We start from the raw sequence: 27,640 nt of genomic DNA, 5'->3' as shown, positions 1-27,640 counted from the left end.
GCGGCCCAAACTCACAGAAGTGTCAGAACTCCTCGCGATAGCCATTCGCAGGCCTGTGGAAGCCAGCCTGGCACCCCACTCCACTCTCAGACTCCGCACTTGCGGGGAACAAGGAGCCACAGTTCCTTGTTCCGCGAACCCAGCAATTCCTCAGAGGGCGCAGCGCGGCGGAACCAAAGCCTCCCAGAGCACAGAAACTGGCGGGAAGGAGCGAGGAAACACTCTCCAACCCAGTGACTGGGAAACCCCGCACTCCTGGAAACCGCGTCCTCACCTCCTTCTTTCTTTGAGCAGAGGCCAGAGGAATCTCGTAAATGAGCAGCAGCGCCACCGCCATGGTCGCAGAGACGAACCAAAACCACCGCCGCGCTGCCATGTTCGCTGCTGTCCCTTCTGCCAGCGAAAACTTTCCTCCGGCTGGATCTGAGGGTGGGGCGTGAGAACAGCAAACCAGCCCCTCGCCTCTTCTGATTGCTCCAGCTCAACCCTGCCTGGCGACCCCTCCCATTACGTCAAAGTGCGCTACTGCTAGCCGCCCGCTAAAAGATAGTTCATTTCTCATTGGTTCCCGTTAGCCAATCGACAAAGGACAATCTGGAGGCTTTTCATTGGTCCGCTGAAGAGGATGGTCCGCCCCTTGGATTTTTGTTAAATAGTTTTGTCTGGGTTCTTCCAAATCGCATGCGCACTTGTAAAACGTTGCGGTTTCCTGTCCCCTCCCCTCCCCTTCCCTTTCCTCCCCTCCCCTCCCCTCCCCTCCCTTCCCCTCCCCCGGTCTAAAATAGCTTTGAGGTTGTCTAAAGCAAATCTTTGTCCTACCGCCTTTAGAAGTTCTTGAGAGCCACTTCTTTCATTCCTTATTCTAAAAAATGGGACCTAGTCATGTGCGTGACAGCAGCTCTCTTTGCCCGTTACTCTACCACAAAAATATTTTGAATCTAAATGAAAATCACGGAAAGTAGGAAACCAAAGCTATTAATATTACTGCAGGCAACTGTGAGAAGTAAAACAGAAGCCAGAGCTTGTTGAATACATTGTGTGTTGCAGGAACTGGGCTAGGAACATTGGGAAAAGATGACATCACCAGTTTATTTTTGGGACCATCCCAGTAGCGTAGCAGCTAAACCCCTGGCCATGCACGTTCTGAGGTCCCATAAGGGAGCGCTGGTTCTAATCCTGGCAGCTCCACTTCCTATCCAGCTCCCTGCCTGTGACCTGGGAAAGCAGTCGAGGACGGCCCAAAGCTTTGGGACCCTGCACCCATGTGGGAGACCCAGAAGAAGCTCCTGGCTCCAGGCTCCAGGCTCCTGACTTCAGATCGGCTTAGCTCTGGACATTATGGTTGCTTGGGGAGTGAATTATCCGATGGAAGATCTTCCTCTCTGTGTGTCATCCTTTCTTTATATGTAACTTTAGAATAAAAATTAAATACTTTAAAAAATTTTTTTTGGAAATTTTTTATTATTCAGGGCAATTTTGAAAACTGAAACTCAAAACAAAACCACTGAAACTTTTTTATGTGCTACTTCAAGTACCAACAAAGACTTAAATTTTGAATTATAGACAGCAGAAGCATTCTGGTTATCTTGTTTTAAATATTTATTTATTTATTTTTTATTGGAAAGGCAGATAGACAGGAAGATTTTAGTTCACTCCCCAAGCAGTCACAATGACTGGAGCTGAGCAAGCCTAAGCCAGGAGCCAAGAACCTCTTCCTGGTCTCCCACGCAGGTACAGAGTCCCAAAGCCTTGGGCCGTCCTCGACTGCTTTCCCAGGCCACAGGCAGGGAGCTGGATGGGAAGTGGAGCTGCCAGGATTAGAACTGTCGCCCATATGGGATCCTAGCATGTTTAAGGCGAGGACTTTAGCCGCTAAGCCACAGCGTCGGGCCCTGGTTATATTGTTTAAAGAAGGGTTCAAGATTGACGTTGTAAAGAAGCCCGATCTTGGGTTTTAGATATTTTACAGCCATGGTTGTTTTCATTAAACTTCTTACAGTTTTCTCAGTTAAAAGCAGGGAAGATTCTAGGTAGCTGAAGAAGTTTCCTTTTACTTGGCCCAATTGTATTTTGCCTTAGTGAGTTGTAAAATTGGTGTGCCAGTACCAGAAAACAGTAATATATTCAACAAAAATAGCAAAATAAAATCAATCTGTGTATATGCACAACTGAACATATAACTATTGTTTTAGGTCCTGCTGGAAAGAAAACATCCAAAGGAAAATAATTATGTTGAAGAGACCAGGAGATATCTATGCAATGAAAACTAGATGCTTTTTAATCGAAAGATGTGAAGTAAACATAGGGAAAAAATGCAAAGAAAAAATATTAATGTGTACTCAAAGTAAGAAGAAATGCAAAATACAGAAGTATACTGAGCCGAACTGTGTGATTTCACCCATATAACATTTTGGAAAAGATAAACTGATAAGGACTAGGAACAGGTCAGTGGCTTGGGCTGGAGTTAGGCTTCTGCATTACACAGATGTCACACAGTTTGAACACAGTCTGTCTCCTGGCTCCTTCCTGCCTTCCCTCCATCCCGCCAGTTTCTGTGCTCTGGGAGGCTTTGGTTCCGCCGCGCTGCGCCCTCTGAGGAATTGCTGGGTTCGCGGAACAAGGAACTGTGGCTCCTTGTTCCCCGCAAGTGCGGAGTCTGAGAGTGGAGTGGGGTGCCAGGCTGGCTTCCACAGGCCTGCGAATGGCTATCGCGAGGAGTTCTGACACTTCTGTGAGTTTGGGCCGCCTAGGTGTTGGCAGTGGGGCGTTAGTGGACTGTGAGAAAGTCTGTCTGCTGTCAGCTAATGCAGCCATGTAAGAGCTGTGCGTACTCTGCGAGCGCTTTCTGCTCCTGAGTGTGAGGCTCAGATCAGAGTGAAATGATGCCAAGTTGATTGCATTGTCCAAAAAAAAAAGAAAAAAAAAAGATTTCAAAGCAGTTCAGCAGATTGAGAGCTCTTAAGCCGCTTCCAGCAATCGATCAGCAAAACTCGGGTGTCAGACATAAATGAGCACAACTGAGATCCCTCCTTGTGATGTGTGATCTTTGGGGAGTGGGGGGAAATAATATTCTTTACCTGTCGCTCAGGAATCCAAGCAGAGCATTTCAACACCGTGTTTAGCCTTCTAATTTTATGCATGAGGACAGCATGGTCAAGTGCAGAGGGTGGAAGTCCCTAGCAGTTGGCTTAGCCTGCTGTTTCTGGCCTAGGATGACCCCAGGGAGACAGTAGGTGAAGGCTTAGGTACTGGGTCCCTGCCATCCACTTAGGAGACCCGCATGGAGTTGTGGACTCCTAACTTCAGCTTGCCCCACCTTGGCTTTTGCGAACTTTGGGGAATGAACCAGTGGTTGGAGATTTCTCTCTTTCTTTGTGCTCCTGTCTTTCGAATAAATAAAAATAAACACTAAAGACGTAAAAATCAAATATGTGAAAGTGAGAGGCAAAACTAAAATGAAATAGAAACAGAAAGAAGAATGCACTATTATTGAAATGAAAATCATGACCGTGCCAATTGGAAACGAGGTCTAAATACCATAGAACACACGACTTTGATTATACAATGTTAGCTGAAGAAAATATAACTGGGAGCATCGAAATCTCTTTTTTAAAATTCACTTTTTTAATGTGTGGAGATGATAGTCTTACCTACTTTCCTGTAGCCCTTGAACCTTTATGCCTTAATTAACTGTAAAGATTGTAAAAAATATATAATAAAAAATGGAAAAAAATCACTTTTTAAAGATTTATTTGTTTGTTTGCTTATTTAAAGATTTATTTATTTATTGGAAAGTCAGATATACAGAGAGGAGGAGAAACAGAGAGGAAGATCTTCCATCCGATGATTCATTCCTCAAGTGGCCACAATGGCTGCAGTTGAGCTGATCTGAAGCCAGGATCCAGGAACTTCTTCCAGGTCTCCCACGTGGGTGCAGGGTCCCAAGGCTTTGGGCTGTCCTCCACTGCTTTCCCAGGCCACAAGCAGGGAGCTGGGCAGGAAGTGGAGTTGCCAGGATCAGAACTGGCGCCCATATGGGATCCCAGCATGTGCAAGGTAAGACTTTAGCCTCTAGGCCACCGCACCGGGAACAACTTATTTATTTATTTTCAACATCAGAGGTACAGAGAGGGAGCTGGAGAGGGGGTGCACTGGTTCAGTTCCCAGATGGCAGCAAAGGCCAGTGTTGGGTCAAGCCAGGAGCCAACCATCACACATGGTTGCAGGGGCTCAAGCACTTGGCCCATCCTCTATTGCTTTCCCCAAACCATTAGCAGGCAGCTGGAGCAGAAGTGAAGCCAGCAGGACTTGAACTGGCACCCATATTAGGTGCTGCTGTAACAGGTGGTGGCTTTCCATGCTTTGCCACAGCATAGGCACCAAATGCATGCCTTTTTTTTTTTTTTTTTTGAGAGTCAGATAGATACAATTTCCATCCCCTGATTCACTCCCAAATATCCACAGTAGCCAAGGCCAGGGAGAGTGGCAAAGCCCAAAATCAGGTACTCAGTTATAGCTCTCCCATGTGAACAGCAGAAAGCCAGCTGCTCAAACTACTACCTGCACTGATGGGATGCTAGAGCTAGGAGCTGAGCAAGAACACTGATGTCAGACACTCATATATGGGATGTGGACATTTTACCTGCTAATCCAAACTTCTGCCCCTGAAAAGAAAAGATTTTTTTAAAAAGATTTACTTATTTTTAAAATTTTATTATTATTTTTTAAGATTTATTTATTTTTATTTAAAAGTCAGATATACAGAGAGGAGAGATAGAGAGAAAGATCTTCCATCTGATGATTCACTCCCCTAGTGAGTGCAACGGGTGGAGCTGTGCTGATCCAGAGCCAGTATCCAGGAGCTCCTCCAGGTCTCCCACAGGGGTACAGGGTCCCAAGGCTTTGGGCTGTCCTCCACTGCTTTCCCAGGCCACAGGCAGGGAGCTGGATGGGAAGCAGGGCTGCTGGGATAAGAACCGGCGCCCATATTGGATCCTAGCACTTTCAAGGCGAGGACTTTAGCTGCTAGGTCACCATGCCACTGTGCTTAATAAAAGATTTTGTTTGTTTTTTAAAGAGATATATTTCTTTTTTTAAAAAAATATTTACATTTGAAAGGCAGTGTTACAGAATGAAGGAGAGATAGAAATCTTTTTTCTGCTGATTCACTCCCCAGATTACCTCAAGATCAGGGCTTGACCAGTGCAAAGCCAGGAATCTGAAGTTTCTTCAAGTGTGCCATGTGAGTGCAAGGTCCCAAGGCTTTGGGCCATCCTCCACTATATTTTCAGGCCATAAGCAAGGAGCTGAATGGGAAGTGGAACAGCCAGGACTCAAGCTGGCACCTTTATGGAACACCAGCTTTTTAAATTTCATTTTATTTTATTTTTGATGTTTCCATAATTAACAAGGATGCATGCCATGAGAATAACTGATTGGAGTGGGGAGGGTCTAGATATGAAGGAAGGTATGTGGGACAGATGCTTGCAATTTTCCTTTTCTTCCCTGTTCTCATGTATCTGGGAGTGGGAATGTAAGCAAAGGGATGAGGGCTGCTCCCACCTGTCAAACTGCATCAGTATGCAGGGATGGCGGACGTGTACTTGATGTCATCTTAGCAATCCCTGCAGGGGCCTGGCGCTGCTAGCAGCTAAAGTCCACATCTTGAACACGCCGGGATCCCATATGGATTGGCGCAGTAATGGCCGTTGCAGTCACTTGGGGATTGAATTGACAGACAGAAGATCTTCCTCTGTGTCTCTCCTCCTCTCTGTATATCTGACTTTGTGATGAAAATAAATAAATCTTAAAAAAAATAATAAACCCCTATGGGAAGAAAAATGCTCTGAGGATATTACTTGGCTGGTTTTGACACTTTGGAAATGCTGTTGGTTTTGTTGCTCCAAGGTTGAGAAAACCCTTCCAAAATGCGTTGTCTGACAGAGTCTACCCCGGTGCATCCACTTACTCAGACACATGTGCCAAATATTGGCCAGGATAGTTGTCCAACCTATTCTGCTCTCCATCTTTTGATATTGCACTCAGTGTCTTCTGCAGGGGAGATGAGCTGGCTATCTTATTTCCCATGTGCACCTGGACATGCTGTCTGCTGCACAGGCATTAGTAATCCGGGAGGCCATGTCCAGACACATGCATGTGGTTCAAGATTGAACTATGAATCAATCCTATCATCTCTCTTGTGGCTGGAGTTTTGAGTCCAGTCCAGCTGTGGAGTGTCCCCAAGAAACCTCACCTAGGGTGACCTGAGATCTGACTCTTGCATGTGCCAGCCAGTACAGGGTCTGGTTCAATCCATCACCCATGTCAGCCTATGCACACACTGATAATTTTAGTTGTGCCAGTTGGCACTTATTGTGGGCCTTGCTTGTGCCAGCAGATGCCATAATCTGGCCTAGCCTCGCCCTGCTCCCAACCCAGCTCACAAGCAGGCCAAGGGTTGTTGTAATCCTGCCCAGCCTGGTCTGTACCCAGTCCCAGCTCTCACACTCCTCAATGGGAATAGTGACCCAGCAAGGGAGTTCCCACAACCCTCCTGCCAGGTTAGCTCCCAGCCTGGAGTTTCATGTGTGGCAGTGGGTGCTGTGGCCTAGTCTGGCATGGTCCACCTTGCCTTGGCATTTACCAGAGGGTGTTGCAGTCTGGGTGCAGGGTCCCAAGGCTTTGGGCCATTTTTGACTGCTTTCCCAGGCTAGAAACAGGGAGCTGGATGGGAAGTGGAGCACTGGGGATACACACTGGTGCCCATATGTGATTCTGGCAGTTGCAAGGTGAGGACTTAAGCCACTAGGCTACCGCACCAGACCCGGTCATATTCCTTTCTTAAAGTGCTCCAAGATGTCTGTGGTCCTCCTTCAAGAAGTGAATAAAGTGGATCTAAATACAAAGACACAGCAAGCAGACAGTTCCAAAGATTAGTTTTTTAAAAAAATTTCAATGTACTCTTCAATAATATTACAGGTTGCTGGTGTTGTGGTATCAAAAATTAAGCTGTTGCTGGGGATGACAACATCCCATAAAGGTGCTGGTTTGTTTCCCCAGTGTTCCACTTGTGATCCAGCTCCCTGCTAAAGGCCTTGAACAGCAGAGAAGGATGGCCCAAGCCTCATGTGGTTAGACCCAGAAGAAGCTCCCAAATCCTGGGTTCAGCATGGCCCAGCCCTGGTCATTGTGGCTATTTGGGGAGTGAACCAGCTGATGGAATGTTCTCTCTCCCCCTGTACCTAAGCCTTTCCGATAAATCAAATAAATCTCATTATGTAACACAGACTCGTGAAGGCAGAAGGTCCACTCCAGTTCTGCCGCTGAACACTCTTGGTGTTAATCTTAGTTTGGTCTGACTCACTAAAGATTCTGTACCTCACTCCCTTCAGATGTAAAATTGAAAGAATAAAGCTGACCCCCTGAGTAAGAAAAAGTTACTGTCCTGGAAAATAAAAGCTGAGGAGCTCTTCAATCCAAAGACACGTGACAGCTCTATTTCCTGCAGTGATTTGGATTGGATTCTCAAAACAGACCTTAGAGCAGTAGGGGGAATTTGAACAATTGTATGATTCGAGGGGTTTTTCTTTCTTTCTTTTTGTGCAAAGTCAGATGTACAGAGAGGAGGACAGAGAGGAAGATCTTCTCTCCGATGACTCACTCCCCAAGTGAGCGCAACAGCTGGAGCTGAACCAATCCGAAGCCAGGAGCCAGGAGTCTTTTCGAGGTCTCCCATGCAGGTGCAGGGTGCTAAGGCTTAGGGCCATGCTGTGTTGCTCTGCTGGAGCACAAGCAATGAGCTGGATGGGAAGTGGGGCTGCCGGGATTAGAACTGGTGCGCATATGGGATCCCGGTGCATTCAAGGCAAGGACTTAAGCTGCTAGGCTATTGCACTGGGCCTGATGGTGTTTTTTGTTTGTTTGTTTGTTTGTTTTTTAAGATATATTTTTATTGGAAAGTCACATATACAAAGAGGAGGAGAGACAGAGAGGAAGATCTCCCATCCACTGATCCACTCCCCAAGTGGGCACAATGGCTGCAGCTGAGCCAATCCAAAGCCAGGGGCCAGGAGCTTCTTCTGGGTATCCCACAAGGGTGCAGGGTCCCAAGGCTTTGGGCCATCCTCGACTGCTTCCCCAAGCCACAAGCAGGGAGCTGGATGGGAAGCGGGGCTGCGGGGATTGGAACCAATGCCCATATAAAGATCCCAGTGTATTGAAAGGGAAGATTTTAACTGCTATGCTATCGCACCGGACCCTAATTTTTTTTTTTTAAGATTTATTTGAGGGGGTAGTACTGTGGTGTAATCGGTGAGTAAGTGATGCCAACCTCCATATGGGCACCAGTTTCAGTTCTGGCTATTCTAGAATTGCAATCCAACTCCCTGTTAATGAGCCTGGGAAAGCAGCAGAAGATGGCTCATGTCCTTGAGTCCCTGTACCCACAGAGATGCTTGAAAGAGCTGCTGGCTTCCAGCTTCACCCTGACTCAGCTCAAGCCATCGCATCCGTTTGAGGAGTGAACCAGTGGATGTGTCTCCTCTTTATGTAGCTTGGCCTTTCAAATCCAATCAATACCAGTGGCTTTTTTCACTACACCAGTGTCGGCCCTGAGTATTAGATTTTTTTGAATTTTGTGATCAATTTGGACAATAACGTATTCTTAGGAAATGAACTGTGAAATATTAACGGGCAAAGGTGCATGTTTCATAGAAGTTTTTTTTTTCCAAATGATTCAAAAGAAGAAAAATCCTGAAAGATGTGTATGGAAAGAGATACCACTATGGCAAAATATTTTTAACTAGTGTACCTAGGTAATGATCCACCCTTATTTTGCGCCTTCCAATAATTTATTATGAAAATATGAAAAAATACAGAAAAGTGAAAAGAATTGCAATGTGAACCCCTGCTACCAAGTTTCTACAATTAATGGCTCACTAAATTTGCTTTCTTGCATGTCTACAAATATCTTATACACATCATTTTTACCGTTATTACAATATTCCTGTAACTTTGAAATGATTTCAAAATTAAATTGAAAGCAATTAGTATTTGCGGTTAAGCGACCAAAAAAATGAAAAAAAGAAAGCAAGGCAAGTTTTGGGTTGAATAGAAAATAGGGCTAGTGTGGAGCAAGATACCAACAAGCCTCGGAAACTGTAACAAAATCACGATGCTGTTGATTTAGAAGATTCAGCCTAAAGGTCAGCGTATCCACTCTCCGCCAGAACCCCTAAACCTGATGTAAGGTTTTTTTTTTTTTTTAAATTCTTTAAATATCTTCTAGTTCATTTACAAAACCCGGAAACTACATTTCCCAGAAGCACTCCCTCGCGGGTAAAAAAAAAAAAGATTAGGATCGCTATAGCTCTTTACAGAGCTCGCGAGGTTTCATAAAATCTCGTTAAGGATTTCGTTTGAAAGCCATTTTGTTCTTCAGGCTCTCTGCAAGGGTACCGGGAGCGAACTTGCAACGAAACAGTAGCTGCGGTAGTCGCAGTTGTATTTCTGTTTCACGATGTTTCCTTTGGCCAGAAATGCGCTAAGTCGTCTGCAAGGTGAGCAAAAATTTACATCATTTACAATTGTGAGCGCATCATTTACAATTGTTTATATCTGTTTGTCCTCGTGGTCTCATCCTTGTTTGCTTTGCCTTAATCAACATCCTGGCCGTCTTAATGTAAATGTTCTGTCCCCCACTTCGCTCCAAGTCGTCGGGATGATGTGTTTTTCTTATGCAGTGTTTGTGTTTCCGTTTTGAACCCTCTCTGTTACCGGGGTCATAGCGTAGCCCTGCTTTTTCTTTTCCGTAACCTATAATTTTAGGGAAGGAGCCCTTGACGGATGGCAAGGACCTGTAAGTGATGTCCTAAATTTCGATGTGGGAGCGCATTTACCCTCGAATTCTACAAAGCAGCACTTTCTCCCTAATCCGGGAAGGAAGCTGTAGTTCTAGCTTTTCACCTGGTTTCATTGCAGGAAGATAAACTAGTAGCCCTGCAGCTTAGAAATTCTTTGTGCGTCGTTAACTGAATATTGCCTGCCCTGAAAATAGTTGTGGTCATTTTCTTCTCCTCATTCATAAAAGTTAGGTAGGTACAGGGCAATATTGAGACCAGCATTATATTTCGCAAATGCATTAGTCTTTAAAGAAAAAGAAAATTAATGTTCATTGTTGATTTTTCCCTAAAGGTGACCTTGAGTAACGCAGACGAAGGTGACCTTAACCCATCGCCATGTAGCTTTTTCAACGAACCGTTTCGTTTTGCTTTACGGAGATATTGGGGGGATATTACTGGTTGTGCGCTCAATACGCCATACTAGCACAAGCCACATTTGTCTTTATCTTTGGTCCACTGATTTAACATTCTTCGAACTCCAGTTTCTTTGTAAAACACGTAATAGCTACCGTGCCAGTTTGTTGAATGTTAAATGAGATTCTACCTGTGTGTGCTAGCGAAACCATTTCTTCTCGCCGGGGAGAAGTCTTAAAGAAAATCACTTGGGTAATCCGAGGCTTGAAGTCATAAACTGTTGCAAAGTTGCTTGGGAACCGTAATTTCTTTGCCCTTCGAACAGAGTAGGGCCTTCGTGTTAGTGAGGAAGATGTTCGATTCCCTCACCCCCACCCCCACCTCCAACAGGGAATTCACCTTCACCCGGAGCAGAATAGATTGTGATTGTTCGTTAATTTGCTCATCCCAGGTGGGCTTACAGAAAGGCTAAAAACAAAAGCTTCTGTGTAAGGCAGCTGGGAAAAAGACCAGTAATGATCCTGGAATAACCCATTGCACAGCATAGGCGCCATTATCTGCTTCAGAGCTAGCGAATACGTAAGATCGCTGCTTCTTTAGCATGCTTTCCATTACATGTATGTAAGTATCTTTCGGGACTCTTTAATGCAGTAAGAGCCCTCGGCTTAAATTGGAAAGCAGGAGAGGCAAAACAAAACAAACTTGCAGCCTTCCCTTGAATTCCACCGAGGACAACTTGAAAATTTTTCTATCTCTTCTATTAGAATAAGAGTAAAAGCAAAGTTTTCATGTTCTTATTGTGTTCACAGTTCTTCACCATCTTCCCCTGCCTCCCAGAAAAATGTAGCCTCTCCATCTTTTCATTTATTATTTTTTATTTTCCTTTCTTTTCTTTTCGTTTTCTTCTGTTACCTGCCTATACACCTTGTCCTTCACACAAACTGGATTGGTTTTCTGACACACTGTGCTCTTGGCTATCTTCTTCTTCTTTTTTTGGTGATTCCCTTTTCCCATATTTATGGAACCAAAACAAGTCCAAGATTACTCTGGTTTTTGCAGGATATCCTTTGTTGCAGCAATTTTAAGGTTATATGTATTTTTAATGTGCTGTAATTTGAAGCTTCGTTTTGTTTACCTTGTATGTGTTAAGATGAATTAACTTCAGTGCAAATTTAAGTCATACAGTTTCAAATGATGAATAGGAGCCAAGTTCCAGAGATTATAAAAATACTGCTTAATAATGGATGTTACTGTTATCACCCACTCTTTTCTTTCCCCTCCAACATTTTATTATGAAAACTTGGCAGGCGTACAGATAACTTGGAAGACTCATATCTTGAAAACATACATATCCACCGCATAGATTGCACCATTGTTAACATTTTGTTAGTTTGCTTACGTAGGTACCTGTCTGTCAACCTATCTTATTTCTGACACATTTCAAAGTGTGCTGCATTGCTTTTAGCTACAACATGTTTTAGCATTTTGCTGTACTGTGTAATACTGTCATGTTAACCTGGGTTTTCCAGGCAGTAGCAATCATGCATGCTGTTTTTTCCTGATAACTAAGAGACATACTTCTGTGCCCTTTTTCTCTCCTGTAAGTTCGAAGCATTCAGCAAGCAATGGCAAGGCAGAGCCACCAGAAACGTACACCTGATTTTCATGACAAATATGGTAATATTATATTGGCTGGCGGAGCCACGTTCTGTATTGCCGTATGGACATATGTAAGTGCTGTTTGACTGGTAATTTCCATTTTAGATGTTTTGGTTCTCAGTTTGTCCATGTGTTGAGAATGCTTTAACATGGTAATATATATATCTAGTTAGGAGGGACTGGAAATATTTTTCTGGTGTTCTCATCCAGTGCAGGTGCAGGGATTTCTTCCTCAATGTTCTGCATTCATCCTTCTGTTTTTGTTTTCCACTTTTTATATTTCCAATAATAAAATTGCTCTTTAGAAGACAAAGCAGATTTTTCTATAATGTGTAGTTATTAGGAGGTTCTTTTTTTTTTTTTTTTTTGGAAAGGCAGATAAACAGAGGAGGAGAGACAGAGAGGAAGATCTTCCGTCCAATGGTTCACTTCCCAAACGGCTGCAATGGCCAGAGCTGCGCCAATCCGAAGCCAGGAGCCAGGAGCTTCTTCCAGGTCTCCCACATGGGCCGTCCTCGACTGCTTTCCCAGGTCACAGCCAGGGAGCTGGATGGGAAGTGGGGCCGCTGGGATTAGAACCACTGCCCATTATGGGATCCTGGCGTGTGCAAGGCGAGGACTTTAACCACTACACTATCGCGCCGGGCCCTAGGAGGTTCTTAAGTTAAAATTTGTTTCTATCATTGTATTGCAACACAGAAGTTGTGATCCGTCATATTTCCATATGATAGCCACTAGGTATTTGAAAATCGCTATCATGTTTCATGAATATTCTCTTTCAGATCAAACATTTTTAGTTGTGTGGTCATTTATTTTTAAATGATTTCCAGTATTTTCACTATCTGAAGTCATCCTTCTAGATGCTGCAATTCTGTTTTGCTTGGGACATTCTGTAATCAGAACTGAGCACTGTATTTCTGATAGAGGAGGTGTAAAATAATTTACTTTTCCATATTTTAGGGGCTTTTTTTATTTTAAGTATCTACCAGTCATTGTAATTTCTGGCTAAAAGTAGAAGACCTGAAGTTTTAACAAATTTGTTCAAAGAAGTTGATTTTTTTTTGTCATTTAAAAAATTATGTCAACACTTAAAGGAGTTTTGTGTTAATATATAGGCATTTTTCTTGTTTTGATCTTCCTGAAATCAAGTAATTACCATTAATACGTGTGTACTTAATTAAAAGGATCACTGGTGTTGAACAAATGTGTGATCAGACTACCTTTTGGAGGTGAATTGCTGCTTAATGAGGAAGGAATAATACTAAGTAATCTTTGGTAGTGATTTAGGTATTTTGTTTGAGAGATGCAGTATTTTGAGGCAAAACTATAAATATGTGAAGTATACATATGAATGAGAAAAATTTGAAAATTTGTTTCCTCAGTCGTACAAGCAATATTCCAAATACTCAGCAGACGCACGCGTCTGGTGACTGCCGTCTCCGAGAGGGCAGATCCGAATCATCGTGCTCAACTTCAGGAATTGAAGCTCTGCTTGGGAGGGCGAAGGCCACATTTAGGCGAGGCCTACGTGCCAGGCACTGGATCACGGGGAAGCTTCTGCTTGCTTTTCAGCTATGCAGCATCATTTGTCACTTTGAAGAAAGTGGCTCTCGGGGAGGATGGGCTATGATTTAAATCTGTATAACCGAGAGCATTTCAATTCTTGCAGACAGCAACACAGATTGGAATAGAGTGGAACCTGTCCCCTGTTGGCAGAGTCACCCCAAAGGAGTGGAGAGATCAATAATCATCCCAGCTGGTGTACTGCTGAATGGATTCAAACCAACTCATAAACGATGCCAAGAAAAAGCACTGTAACAGTTAAAATACTGTATTATTGAAGAAATAAAATACATTTGAAACCTTCATTGTGGGTTTTGTTTCCTTTATAAATGAAACCAAGATTGGCCACTTCTGGGGTATTTAGCCTGTGTGTTAATATTAAAGGTCAAATTGCTATGTACAGCTTTTCTATATAAGGTAGTGTGACAGAAAAATTTGGCTAACACCAAAGGTAGAGGAAATAACTATAATAAGGGGAATTTTTCCAAAAAATATCTTATTTATTTTAATGGCAAGTGAGATGTACAGAGAGGAAGATCTTCCTTCCGATGGTTCACTCCCCAAGTGAGCGCAACGGCTGGAGCTGTACCGATCCGGAACCAGGATCCAGGAACCTCCTCCAGGTCTCCCACCAGGTGCAGGGTCCCAAGGCTTTGGGCCATCCTCAACTGCTTTCCCAGGTCACAAGCAGGGAGCTGGATGGGAAGCAGGGCTGCAGGGATTAGAACTGTTGCTCATATGGGATCCTGGTGTGTTCAAGGCGAGGATTTTAACCATTATGCTATTGTGCTGGGCCTAGTAAGGGGAATTTTATAATTAATAATCGCAGGGCTATTTTAAGTCATTGTTGAGCTAAAAATTTGGCCTAGATTGATTGCTTTCTATTCAGAACAGGTTAGCAGGGCTTGGCCTGATGGCCTAATGGCTAAATAAATAACTCCTTGCATGAGCCATATGGGTCCTGGTTCCTGTCCTAGCTGTTCCACGTCCTATTCAGCTGCCTGATTGTGGCCTGGGAAAGCAGTAGAGGATGGGGGACCTTGCATCTACGTGGGAGACTCAAAAAGCTCCTGTGCTTTGGATCAGCTCAGCTCCAGGAATTGTGGCCACTTGGGGATTGACCCAGTGGACAGAAGATCTTTCTGTATCTTTGTAAATCTACCTTTCCTAGAATAAACAAATCTTTTTAAAACTGCTTAAAGAAACAGCTTTATAATAGCCATTGCTGCAATTTAGGAAGTCAAACAATGGATGGAAGCCCTGTCTCCGTTTTTGAAATGTATTTTTATTGGAACAGCAGATTTACAGAGGAGAGAGATCTGTCTGCTCGTTCAGTTTGCTAGTTCACTCCCTAAGAAACCACAAAACAGATCAGGGGCCTGGAGCTTCTGGTCTCCCACGTGAGTGCAGGATTCCAAGGCTTTGTGCCATTCTTGACCGTTTTCCCGAGGCCACCAGCAGGGAGCTGAATGGGTAGTAGTGGAGCAGCCAGGACCCGAACCAGCACCCATATAGGAGCCCGGGTATGCAAGGTGAGGGTTTCCACTAGGGTATTGCACTGGAGCCTCTCTGTCTTCTCCTTAAATCTTATCTTCCTTTCAAATAAAAAGTCATTGAAGTAAATTTGTCTGATCTACATCAGAATTTATACTTACCAAGTATTTAAATAATTTTGGCTGAATTATGTGTCATTCTGTACATACGCTCATGGCTGTAAGTCTTAAGTTTCTCAGAATGCGCCAAGGTCAATAATTTCATGGTCTGAATAGAAAAAAATGGAAAATTCTTGCAAAATAAAAATGTTGTAAGATCAGTATGTAGTAGTACCACTATTTGATAACACATTTTTATGACACTTCAATCTCATTTAGAATGTTCCTTATGTGGACTGAGTGTTCAAATGTATATTATAATCTGAAACATGAGCAAGCATGTTATTTTTTAAAAAGAATTATTACAAAGATATACAGAGAGGAAGAGCTTCCATCTGATGATTGTGACCGCAACAGCCAGTGCTGCGCCGACCCAAAGCCAGGAGCCACGAGCCTCTTCCGGGTCTCCCACATGGGTGCAGGATCCCAAGGCTTTGGGCCATCCTCAACTGCTTTCCCAGGCCACAAGCAGGGAGCTGGATGGGAAGTGGAGCTGCTGGGATAGGACCGGCACCCATATGGGATCCCAGCATGTTCAAGGTGAGGATTTTAGCTGCTAGGCCATGGCACCAGGCCCATTATTTTTAAACTTTTTTTTTTTTTTTTTTTTTACTTGACAGGCAGTGTTAGAGGTTAGATATCTTCCATCTACCAGTTCACTCCGTAAATGGCCGCAGGTGCTGCAAGGGCCAGTCTGAAGCCAGCAGCTTTGGACTCTGCCATGTGGGTTCAGGGGCCTGAGCGTTTGAGCCATCTTTCCCGGGGTCTTAGCAGGGAGCAGGATCAATGTGAGGCAGCTGGGAGTTGAACCCTTGTGGAATGCCGGTGCCATAGGCAGAAGCTTAGCCTGCTAGCACTAGCCCTAGAATGTTTTGTTTTCTATTTTATTACTTTTTTCAGAATAAATGTTTTTAAGGAAGTCAACCTTCTATTACATATTTTCCATTACTGAATTAGCACTGAATATTTCTAATAACTGCTGGTAATTTTTAGTGAGATTTTGTACCACTTCCACCAAGTGACAGTTTGTCACCAATGCATGTGTTGCTTATGGGACAGGTCACCAGCAAAAATGTAGTATGGATTTCTTTGGTAAAACTCGGTGGTGACAATATTTTGAACAAGTATGTAGAAAGTTTGTAATTAATCTTGTCCTGAAGAATGATTTTTTAAAAATATTATTATTGGAAAGATATTTTTATTGGAAGGCTGATTTACAGAGAGAAGGAAAGACAGATTTTCCATCTGCCACAACAGCTGGAGCTGAGCTGATCCGAAGCCAGGGGCCAGGAGCTTCTGGGTCTCCCACGCGGGTGCAGGGTCCCAAGGCTTTGGGCCATCCTCGACTGCTTTCCCAGGCCACAAGCAGGGAGCTGGATGGGAAGTGGTACAGCCACCGAGATATGAACTGGGGCCCATATGGGATCCCAGCATGTGCAAAGTGAGGTCTTCAGCCACTAGGCTAACATGCCTGACCCCTTTGCAGGTGCTTAACAGGAAGCTGGATCAGAAGCAGAAAAACCAGGACTTTAACTTGGGATGCAAATATTTTTTATTTATTTTATTGTTATTATTTTTATTACAAAGTCAGATATACAGAGAGGAGGAGAGATAGAGAAGAAGTGGAGCTGCTGGGATTAGAACCGGCGACCATATGGGATCCCGGTGCATTCAAGGTGAGGCCCTTAGCCACTAGGCTACACCGCCAGGCCCCTAGGGATGCAAATATTTTAATAACTGGTTTAGTCTGCTATGCTGCAACACATACCATAGTATACAGTATGTTAAAATCAGGATGAATGTCCTAATGCCCACTCATGATTTTTTTCCCCTAAAGCTGGTTTTAGTACCTACATAAAAAATTTATTTTTGGGTCATCCTCTCTACTGCCTTTGCAGGTCACAAGCAGAAAGTTAGATGGAAAGTGGAGCAGCCAGGACATGAACTAGCCTGTATGGGGTGTGGTGCTTGGAGGTGGGAGATTAGTCAGTGGAGCCATTATGGCAGCACCAACCCCTGTTTTTAAAATTTAACTTCTCTTGAATTAAGGTCTGTCGTACTTTTAAAAGCACAGATGTTTGATTTTAACTAACATTACTATTATTGGATTTGACACCACCTCGTAAGCCTTTGGGGCCACCTGCTACCTGTACAACCCCTGCTAACCTCATTACATCCTAGAGACATTCCAACTGATGACAGCTCATTTGATGCACACTAATTGTGGAGAAGGTTGCCATGATTGTGCCTTGATCAGCACAACTAGTGGGGTGATGCATTTGGAGATATGAAGTGTTTCAGAGCGAGGGAAATGCTGAAACTACATCCATGGATCTAGGATCTTAATAGAGGATCTTTTTTTTTAAAGATTTATTTTATTATTTTTATTGGAAAGGCGGATATACAGAGAGGAGAGACAGAGAGGAAGATCTTCCGTCCGATGATTCACTCCCCAACTGACCACAACGGCCGATGCTATGCCGATCCGAAGCCAGGATCCTCCTTCAGGTCTCCCACGCGGGTGCAGGTTCCCAAAGCTTTGGGCTGTCCTCGACTGCTTTCCCGGGCCACAGGCAGGGAGCTGGAAGGGAAGCAGGGCTGCCGGGATTAGAATGGCGCCCATATGGGATCCCGGGCGTGCAAGGCGAGGACCTTAACCACTGTACCATCGCGCCGGGCCCTTAATAGAGGATCTTAAATGAAAAGCTAATGGTTGTTGTTGTAAGATTCATTTATTTTTATTGGAAAGATTTACAGAGACTGAAAGATCTTTCATTTGCTGGTTCACTCCCCAAGTGGCTGTGCCTTTGCAGCTGAGCCAATCTGAAGTCAGGAGCCAGGAACCTTTAGGTTTCCCAGGCAGGTGCATGGTCCCAAGACTTGGGCCATCCTCTACTTTTTTTTTAAGATTTTTTTTTCCGGGTCCGGCGCAGTGGCCTAGGCTAAAGTCCTGGTCTGAAAGCGCCGGGATCCCATATGGGCACAGGTTCTAATCCTGGCAGCCCTGCTTCCCATCCAGCTCCCTGCTTGTGGCCTGGGAAAGCAGTGGAGGACAGCCTAAAGCTTTGGGACCCTGAAGCCACATGGGAGACCTGGAAGAAGTTCCTGGCTTCGGATTGGCGCAGCACCGGCCTTTGCGGTCACTTGGGGAGTGAGGCATTGGAAGGAAGATCTTCCTCTCTGTCTCCTCTCCGTATATCTGACTTTACGATAAAAATAAAATAAATCCTTAAAAAATATATATTTTTTATTATTGGAAAATCAGACTTGACAGAGTGAAGGAGAGACAGATCTTCCATCTGCTGGTTCTCTCCCCAAGTAGCCACAGCACCTGGAGCTGAGCTGATCTGTGGTCAGGAGCCAGGAACTTCTAGATTTCCCACACCGGTGCAGGGGCCCAAGGTTTTTGGCCGTCGTCCACTGCTTTCTCAGACCACAAGTGGGGAGCTGGAAGGGAAGTGGAGCTTCTGGGACATGAAGTGGCACTCACAAGGGATCCTGGCACAGGAAGGCAAGGATTTAGTCACTGAGCCATTTTGTCTGGGGACCCTAACCTGGTGTTTACTGTTAGGGTTCATAGTTAGAAAAAATTCCAGAATTTTTAGAAACATGTCAAGCTGGATTTTAATACACTTTTCAAACAAACTATGTAATACTGATTTTTTGTATTGATGTTTTTGCGTTTTATAGTCATGTTTTCTGCATGTCATGTCTATATAAGATCATAATAAAAAAAATCGTAATTACAGCTATTTATTTTCTCCACCTCAGGAGAATCCTATAGATGTTTAAAATGATAGGCGGACAAAAAAAAAAAAAAGACAACAAAACAAACAAATGATAGGCGAGTGAATGAATAAATGAAGAAGTGACCCAGAGCTTGAAATGGCAATATTAAGGTAGTGAGGTGCCAGCAGCGCTTTCTCCTACCGGACACAGAAATTATGAATTCATCAACATAACTCTCCTCCTTTGATATTCTCTCTCAGATGGATAAGGGCAAGTTCGTAATCCTGGTTTTGCCATTTTGAATGAGCAGCCGGGTGACAGAGCACGTTAACACAACCAAATAATAGCATATCCGTTTCACGCTGGGCAGAATGAATTCTATGGAAGGAGCTTCCATGGTACATCTTGAGCTGAGGTTAGGAAACTAGGGCATTTGGGGGTTGTTTTCTTCTTTCCTTCCCTCCCCCCCTCCCCCGGCCTCGGCTGGCTCGCTCGGAGGGAGCGGCCCGTGGCTGCGTGTCGGCTTGGGGGCAGCAGGGGGCGGGAGAAGCTTGAGGCTGGCTTCGCGTTCCCTTTCACGTGACGCGCCGCTCTCCTTCCCGTGGCGGCCCCGCTTCCGGCCGGGGCAGCACCCGGAAGTGGGGGGGAGTCGCGAGAGGGCGGGGTAAGGACGGCCTGCCGCGGCGGCAGGGGGTGGAAAGAAAGAAGCAGAGGGAGGAGTTTTTGCCAGCGCCGCAGCCGCGCTGCTACTGGGAGTTCTGCGGGCGTGTGAGCTTCGTGTGTGCGTGCGTGGATTTCTCGCCGCCGCGGTCTGCGCAGCTCCGGAGGTTTAACCACGGCACAGAAAAACAGGTAAGTCTTGTATCAGCTTCCCGTCGTGCCTTTCTACTCGAGGGGCGATCCGAGCTGTCAGTGTAAACCAGCAAGTATGAGAAGGTCATGTTAATCTTAGGGCAATCGCCAAACTCTCACTTCTTCACCACTGAGGTGTTTTCCACATTTAAGTTTTTCCTCCCCGCACAGGGGCTGGAGAAGGGGTGATCGGGTCCCGTCCCGTGTCACTTTGTTGTAAGCGTCCTGGGGAGTGTCTTGATCATCCGTGGCCTATTTGCCTAATTGACAGGGGGTCCTAGAGGGGTCTGTGCCCCGTGTCGGAAGCCACAGGGACTTGGTCTTGGCTTAGTGACGCACACCCCCTATGTATTTTCGAAACGAAAGATTACTAAAGCCACCACTACCGATGAAGTAAAAAAAATTTAAAAATAGCCGTTTGCTTTCTTGGCTCACCGGGGATCATGTGCTAAGCCGGATTCTTGTTTCCACTTTATTTTATTCATTACCCTAAAGTTCCTCTCCATCCCTGTCGCACCCTGGGACGTCTTTAAACGCTTTTTGTTGTAGACTCTGAAGTTATCTTAAGTTCTGACAACACTCCTTTGTCATGTCACAATTGAAAATTCTGCTAGAATCTGATCTTTGCTTTAATCCTAGCTTCTTAACCTACAGTTATGAATACTGTTCAAACAATGTGTGGAGGACACTGAGTTCAGTAACACCGAGGTGTGAGAGCGGGTGCACGGGAATGGAGTTCATGGCCTTCAAAGTATTAGTAGTCGAATCAGTTAAGTTGGGCTTTGAAGACAATGGCTTCTTAGTAGCCCCACTAATTGAATAACTAGGTTGTTATATCTCATGTGTTTTAAAGGTTACTTTAAACTCAGTTTATTTTTTATATGTCAAACTTTTTTCCGTCTGTACTCATGACATGTATTTTTTTTTTTTCCCTTACTGGAAAGTCTCACAGTGCAGTAGGGCAAGATGGATCCATGGTTACCAAGGCACATTTTTGTCTCAGTCATACATTATATTAGAAACAGGAAGTGTTATGACAGCCAGAGAAGGAGCGATTGAATTGGGCCTTCAGAACTGGTTGGGATTTAGTTACACAATGATGGAGAAAGGAGCATATAGGCCACGAGAAATAGTGTGAGCAAAACTTTGCGAGGACTGGGAACGTGCAGGACATGGGATAACCCTACCGCCCTGTGTCTAACATAACTGCATCTTTCATGATGTCACCAGCTAAATATATATATACACACATAAGAGAGAGAGAGAGAGAATATAGAAAAACCTGGTCAACTCAAAGATATCCAAATGTCTTCAACCAATCGGAAAGCCTGTATATATCGAAAATACATGGAAATGACAAAAATAATGTTAGTGTATGACATCTTAATCTAATATAAAGTCGAAATGACAGAATAAGACTTGCTGTACTCTAATTTTGATTCAGTGTTGTACCTTCAAGATAAGTTAGAAGCGTTTTTTAAATTGCTGGAAATAAATAACATTGTCTAATGTCAGAAGCTCCTCAGGTTTCCTCAAGAAGTTGCTCCTCAGTCCTTTTGCACATTTATTTTCTCTACTGGTCTTTTTCAAGGATAGAAGCTACTGTTTTCTAATCACAGTCTTAGAAAGATCTTTATCCCTGACTTCGCAGGAAGGTGAGATTAAATCTTATCCCTTCAAAGAACAAGTTAGCATCTTGTTGTCCAATACAGAAGGTTGTTTTTGTTTGAAAATGCAGGCAGAAGCAATAAAATTTGTTTACAGAGTAGATGAGAGAGCACAAAACTAACTCCAACACGCCACAACCTTCACAACGTGAATACATTCCTAACGTGAATACATTCCTTTTCATAAATTCCTTGTGAAAACCACTTGTATTGACATTTTTCCAAGTGTTTGGCAAACTTTATTAATCAGAAGTTTTGATGTCTAGAATGAGTGAAAATATCTTCATTTGTCAGTTGGGAAAGTGTGAATTGTCAGGGGAGATTTATGTGGGGTGATAAAGACGCTGGCATGGCATTTGAGAGTTTTGTCTCAAAAGCCTCCTTTTTTGTTGAAAGACCATTCAGGTTTGACACTATTTTGTTTTGAAATGGGGATGTTTCTTTGGAGATCTTTAAAATGGAGTGGTGGTGGAGGGCAGGTGCGTGATGGGCAGGGGTCACCAGGTGTATTTCAGTTGGAACCACCATCCTGACAATCTTGTTTTTCACTTGCGAATTTCTTCAGTTTGCTTTAATGTTTTGTGATTTGCTGACATGCTGATATAGTAAGGCAAGGCAACTATTGAAACTGCTTTACAATGTGTTTGCTTAACATGGAAGAGTATAGTGTTTCTGCTTTCATAATATATTCTTAGTTTTCCCAGCACTGTTAGGAAATTGATGTGATTTCCTCATCTGTATGAGATGTCAGCAGATCATATCAGTTCACACGGTTCCTTCCTTCCTTGTGGGAAGCGAGGGTTAAAGTGTTCCTATTTAGAGCCAATTATATGAACTTTTAAACCACATTTTTGGTTCACATTTGGCATTACACATATGTTTTGCGTGTTTAAAAGCTATTTATTTATTTATTTATTTAAAGATTTATTCATTTTTATTACAAAGTCAGATATACAGAGAGGAGGAGAGACAGAGAGGAAGATCTTCCGTCCGATGATTCACTCCCCAAGTGACCGCAACGGCTGGTGCTGCGCCGATCCGAAGCCGGGAACCAGGAGCCTCTTTCTGGGTCTCCCACCTGAGTGCAGGGTCCCAAAGAAAAGCTATTTTTTTAAACCTCTTTTTGCTGGAAGTATTTAGTGGAGAAGGCCAATTTTTGAGACCCATCATCAAGACTGTGTTCTAAAGATTCACTGTATGAAATTAATGAGTTATTTCACATCTTAGGGTTATTTTTTTAGTCTGGTCATTTACCTTAGGGGATTTCATTTAAAAACAAAAAAAGAAGTAATTCCCTTGTAACTGCTGCTGATCCTACAAATTAAACCGATACACCAGCCGAAGCAGAGCAGGAACAGAAAAGCACCCGAGTGAGCTGCCTCCTCCGCCCCATCTGAGAGTTGGCGGAGAGCGCCACGAGCACTGTGTCCTCTTGGTGAATACACTGACTTTGGCTCTCTGCATTGTTCACCTGGAGTGTAGCTGCATTCAGGACAGGAAGGCATTAAGAGGGCTTCTGTTCCGATCTGAAAACTGTCAACAGAGAGGAAGAGCAGAAAGAACTTGGAGTGCAGAGCCCTCGGAAGAAGAATGGTAGGACTCTGGGATGAATTTGCAGCTGCTCTAGTCTCATGAGGATACTTAAGGAGTTGAATCTTGAGTGGAAAAAGCTTATAGAGAACTTACCTACTAAGGGGTTCCAAGTGTAATCTTCTTTCTTGCAACTGGAACAAGAGGAGATGTGTAACTTTTTTATTGGTGATAAAATTATTTGCTCTAGGAATTCCTATAGCTTGTACATTATTATGCGTTTGACAATACCGCATTAATTTAAGATCAAATTAACACTATCATATATTGTATTACTAATAAGTTCATTATAATATTAAAATAGTGAATTTAAAAATTAAATTATTGGGCCCGGCGCGGTGGCGCAGTGGTTAAGGTCCTCGTCTTGCACGCCCCGGGATCCCATATGGGCACTGGTTCTAAACCCGGCAGCCCCGCTTCCTTTCCAGCTCCCTGCCTGTGGCCTGGGAGGGCAGTGGAGGACGGCCCAAAGCTTTGGGTCCCTGTACCCACGTGGGAGACCCGGAAGAGGCTCGTGTCTCCTGGCGTCTGATTGGCTCAGCTCTGGCCATTGTGCCCACTTGGGGAGTGCATCAGTGGATACAAGATCTTTCTCTTTGTCTCTCCTTCTTTCTGTAAATCTGACTTTGCACTGAAAAGAAATAGATCTTAAAAAAAAATTTAAAAAAACTATTTTGTAGTCTCAACGTAGTTATAAAGCCTTAAATTTTCAAATGGTGAAGTAGAAATAAAGAATGCTTGGTTTAGTGTAGTATATTATTTATTCTCGAGTGCCACGGAATGATTAGACTTGTGCACAAGTTTGTCCACTGTGCTTATTACAAAAATAATCCACTAATTCCTGTTTCATAACTTTAGGGCAAGTGGTAAGTCATGGGATCTTGAGTGATTTTTTTGATGTATATGAATGAGGGACACAGGAACTGTGCATTTGTCTGATGTGAAAAATAAATTCGTTGCTTGTCTGTTGTTTGCACTTTGCTGAGAGGAGACATATTTGGCCGAATTTTGTCTCCAGGCTTAGCAGGTGGCTAAACTGGGAGTTAAAGCCAGCCACTCTTGGCTTCGGAACTTGTGGTCTTACCTCCTACACAGGAACTGTTTTTAAAGGTACATCAGCATTTGGACAAAGTTATGTCTGTTGGAACTAAGTTTCTTTTTTGTCCTAAAAAAGAAGCAATCACGTATTTTCCTTAATAGTATGAATGAGAAAATTGATTTGGTAAGTTAAATAAAAATGATATTGCTAACTTGATTTCTTTGATAGTGTTAAGCTAATTTCAAAAGAAGAACCCATGATGTTAGTTTTTGTTAATTATGTTATTAAAAGATATGTAAAAAGACCTAATGCTTAAAATGGTGTTAGTCTTATTTTTTATAGATTTACTTTTTTTTTTAATTAGGAAAGAAGATTTTTAAAAAGGATTTATTTATTTTTATTGCAAAAGCAGGTATACAGAGAGAAGGAGAGACAGAGAGGAAGAGCTTCTGTCCAAAGATTCACTCCCCTAGTGACTGCAAATGGCCTGTACTGAGCCTATCCGAAGCCAGGAGCCAGGAACCTCCTCCAGGTCTCCCATGCAGGTGCAGGGTCCCAAAGCTTTGGGTGGTCCTCGACTGCTTTCCCAGACCACAGGCAGGGAGCTGGATGGGAAGTGGAGCTGCCAGGATTAGAACCGGTGCCCATATAGGATCCTGGCATGTTCAAGGCGAGGACTTTAGCTGCTAGGCCACCACGTCAGGCCCAGAAACGATTTTTTTAAAGATTTATTTTTATCAGATAGTTAGTTATACAGAGAGTAGGAGAGACAGAGAGGAAGATCTTCTGCCTGCTTATTCACTCCCCAAGTGGCTGCAATGGCCAGAGCTGAACCAGTCTGAAGCAGGAGTCTGGAGCCTGTTCTGGGTCTCCCACATGGCTGCAGCATCCCAAGGCTTTAGGCCGTCTCTCTGCTGCCTTCCCAGGCCACAAGCAGGGAGCTGGATGGGAAGCAGGGCCACCGGGATTAGAACTGGCGTTCATATGGAATCCCGGCATGTGTGAGATAAAGACTTTAGTTGCTAGGCCACAGTGCTGGGCCCAGGAAGGAAGATTTGTAGAGAGAAGGAAGGACAGAAAGATTCTGTCTGCTGTTTCACTCCCCAAATGGTGCAGTGGAGCAGAGCTGATCTGAAGCCAGGAGCCAGGAGCTTCTGGTTCTCCCATGTGGTTGTAAGGAACCAGGTTTGGGGCCATTTCAGGCCATAAACAGGGAGTTGGATTTGAAGTGGAGAAGCTGGAGCACTAACTGGTACCCATATGGGATACCAGTGCTTGAAGGTGGAGGATTAGCCTATTGAGCTATGTCGTGGGCCTCTGTTTTTTCTTTTTTTTGTTTTTGGTTTTTTTTTTTTTCTTTTGCATTGTTATTATTATAGGAAGAAAAGAGAATGGCCTATGTGTGCTTTTTCATTTTTATTTAAAGATAAATATGGCCAGACTCTTATAAGCATGATAATATGCTTGTAGAATTTAAACTGTTATAAAAGAAAATGCAGTGAAGCTTCATATTCAATCACAGTCTGGAACATTGCCTGTCACGTTTTTCTGGACCACTGGGTAGTGCTTTCTTGATGCTTCAAGAGAATTTCTTCACTTGACCATCGTAGTGATGTTGTCGTGTTTTACAGAGGCACTAACTTAGGTTTAAGAGTTGGAGTACTGATGCCAAACTGTGCGAGTTGAAATTCCAGTTCCTCTGCTTAGAGCTTATGTGACCATATGCCTCATTTTTTCCAAATTTGTGAAATGTGAATAATAATACCTGTATCTCATCAGGCCGTGAATGAGTTAATACACATAAAGCCCTAAGAGTATAGCCTGCAGGTAATAAACATGCAATAAAGTTTAGTTACTATTATTAGTTTAATATATTATTTTTTAAAAGATTTATTTATTTTTATTGGAAAAGTCAGCTATAGGAGGAGGAGAGACAGAGAGGAAGATCTTCATCGACTGATCCACTCCCCAAGTGGGCACATTGGCCAGAGCTGAGCCAATCCGAAGCCAGGAGACACGAGCCTCTTCCAGGTCTCCCATGTGGGTGCAGGGTCCCAAGGCTTTAGGCTGTCTTCCATTGCAGGGAGCTGGATGGGAAGTGGAGCTGCCAGAAAACAAACCAGTGCCCATATGGGATCCCAGTGCGTACACAGCAAGGACTTTAGTCACTAGGCTACTGCGCCAGGCCCAATATATTATTTACTATAGCAGTAATTTTAGTAACATATATAATAAAATCATAAATTATGGTTCTACTATGCTATAAATTTAGTAGGCTGCACGGGCAATATACCAATCAATCAATTCCTGTAAGCAATGTTCAAATTCTAAACTGCACCATAGAGGATGGCAAAACTGAGATTGGGCGGGCTGGTAGCCTACAGTATAGCTTCCGTATGCAAACATGGCTCCTTGAAGCACATCAGGACAAGAGCAAATGTAATTATCATGATGTGCTCATTCTACTGCACCAAGAAAATTCACAAGGATCTGCTTGTGTAATTAGTGAGCCACAGCCTCTGAACCACCAAGATTGTCCAGATTATTTCCATAATTGCCAAATGCTAAACTTTGACTACATGAGTTCTTTTTTTTTTTTAAAGATTTATTTTAATTACGAAGTCAGATATACAGAGAGGAGGTGAGACAGAGAGGAAGATCTTCCGTCCGATGATTCACTCCCCAAGTGAGCACAAAGGCTGGAGCTGAGCCATTCTGAAGCCAGGAGGGTGCAGGATCCCAAGGCTTTAGGCTGTCCTGGACTGCTTTCCCAAGCCACAGGCAGGGAGCTGGATGGGAAGTGGAGCTGCCAGGATTAGAACTGGTGCCCATATGGGATCCCGGTGCGTTCAAGGCGAGGACTTTAGTCACTAGGCCATGGCACTGGGGCCTAAACTTCGACCACATGAGTTCTTAAAAAAAAGCAAGCAAGGGAAAGGGCCTTTTATATGTATAATCTGTACTTTAACTGTATCCATGCAACATTACCTGTAAATTCAAATTTTACAAAGCCTATCAGCCTTCCACTTCGTAAGCAATTGTGCTTATTGTATAGGCAGTGTTTATCTTGCCTTTGTGAGATATGCAAAGAAGTATATGCTTTATTGTTTAGCCATGGAAAAAAGTTACCAAACAATTACAGAGCCATTAAGGCCATTAGGTAAGAATCTATGATTCTGACCCCAGGGTATTTAGAATTCAAAACAGGGTGGCTAGGAGTGTTTTGACATGCTGTTCCATGAGGGATGTGGGGCTTCAGTTGGTTTACTTACTCGACAAGGACTTGATGAGTAGCTGCCCTTTCCACTGAGGACACAGTGGTGAATACAGCAGGTGCGGCACTGCTTTGGCGGAGGTAACAGGCGAGTGAGATGATAGGATTTAAATATGTGGAAAATATGGAAAGACAACTTTCTAAGCGGGTCGGTGTACAAGAATCAGAAAAAAAAGTGTTAAAGAGCGTGGGCTGTGTGAGTGAAGGAATGTGTTTTATTGTTAGATTTTGTTTTGTGGAGGAACACTGAAAGTGATTGATGTGGAGCATCTTTTGAACACTTCGAAAAACTGGTTAGCTCTGCGGTAAGGTCCTTTAGAGACACCAGTTTGCAGTGGGCTGGGGCGTGCGCTTTGGTGTCA

At 43.6% G+C, this 27,640-nt stretch overlaps 3 protein-coding genes across 4 annotated transcripts in view; 2 read left to right on the top strand and 1 right to left on the bottom strand.

Annotated features, from left to right (window-relative positions):
* The window catches only part of MAGT1 (magnesium transporter 1), a 39,127-nt gene extending 38,573 nt beyond the window's left edge, over positions 1 to 554 (bottom strand). Inside the window, exon 1 of the mRNA XM_040999488.1 lies at positions 275 to 554. Within this exon, the coding sequence (XP_040855422.1) occupies positions 275 to 376 (102 nt within the window). The 5' untranslated portion in view covers positions 377 to 554. The remainder of the gene's footprint in view (positions 1 to 274) is intronic.
* Positions 555 to 9,379: 8,825 nt separating this feature from the next.
* On the top strand, positions 9,380 to 13,778 carry LOC121169356 (cytochrome c oxidase subunit 7B, mitochondrial). The gene is made up of 3 exons (XM_040999936.1): positions 9,380 to 9,557; positions 11,859 to 11,983; positions 13,582 to 13,778. Exons 1-3 carry the CDS (start codon positions 9,518 to 9,520, stop codon positions 13,657 to 13,659), a joined length of 243 nt encoding a protein of 80 aa, XP_040855870.1. The 5' UTR covers positions 9,380 to 9,517; the 3' UTR covers positions 13,660 to 13,778.
* Positions 13,779 to 19,602: 5,824 nt separating this feature from the next.
* The window catches only part of ATP7A (ATPase copper transporting alpha), a 143,316-nt gene continuing 135,278 nt past the window's right edge, over positions 19,603 to 27,640 (top strand). For both annotated transcript variants that reach the window (XM_041000024.1, XM_041000023.1), the window contains exon 1: positions 19,603 to 19,708. The gene's annotated coding sequence lies outside the window, so the exon portion shown is untranslated. The remainder of the gene's footprint in view (positions 19,709 to 27,640) is intronic.

Source organism: Ochotona curzoniae, unplaced genomic scaffold, assembly GCF_017591425.1.
Source record: "Ochotona curzoniae isolate NIBS_2020 unplaced genomic scaffold, NIBS_Ocur_1.0 scaffold_1852, whole genome shotgun sequence".
Lineage (NCBI taxonomy): Eukaryota > Metazoa > Chordata > Mammalia > Lagomorpha > Ochotonidae > Ochotona > Ochotona curzoniae.
Note: the sequence above shows the minus strand (reverse complement) of the source record. Positions and strands in the feature narration are given on the sequence as shown.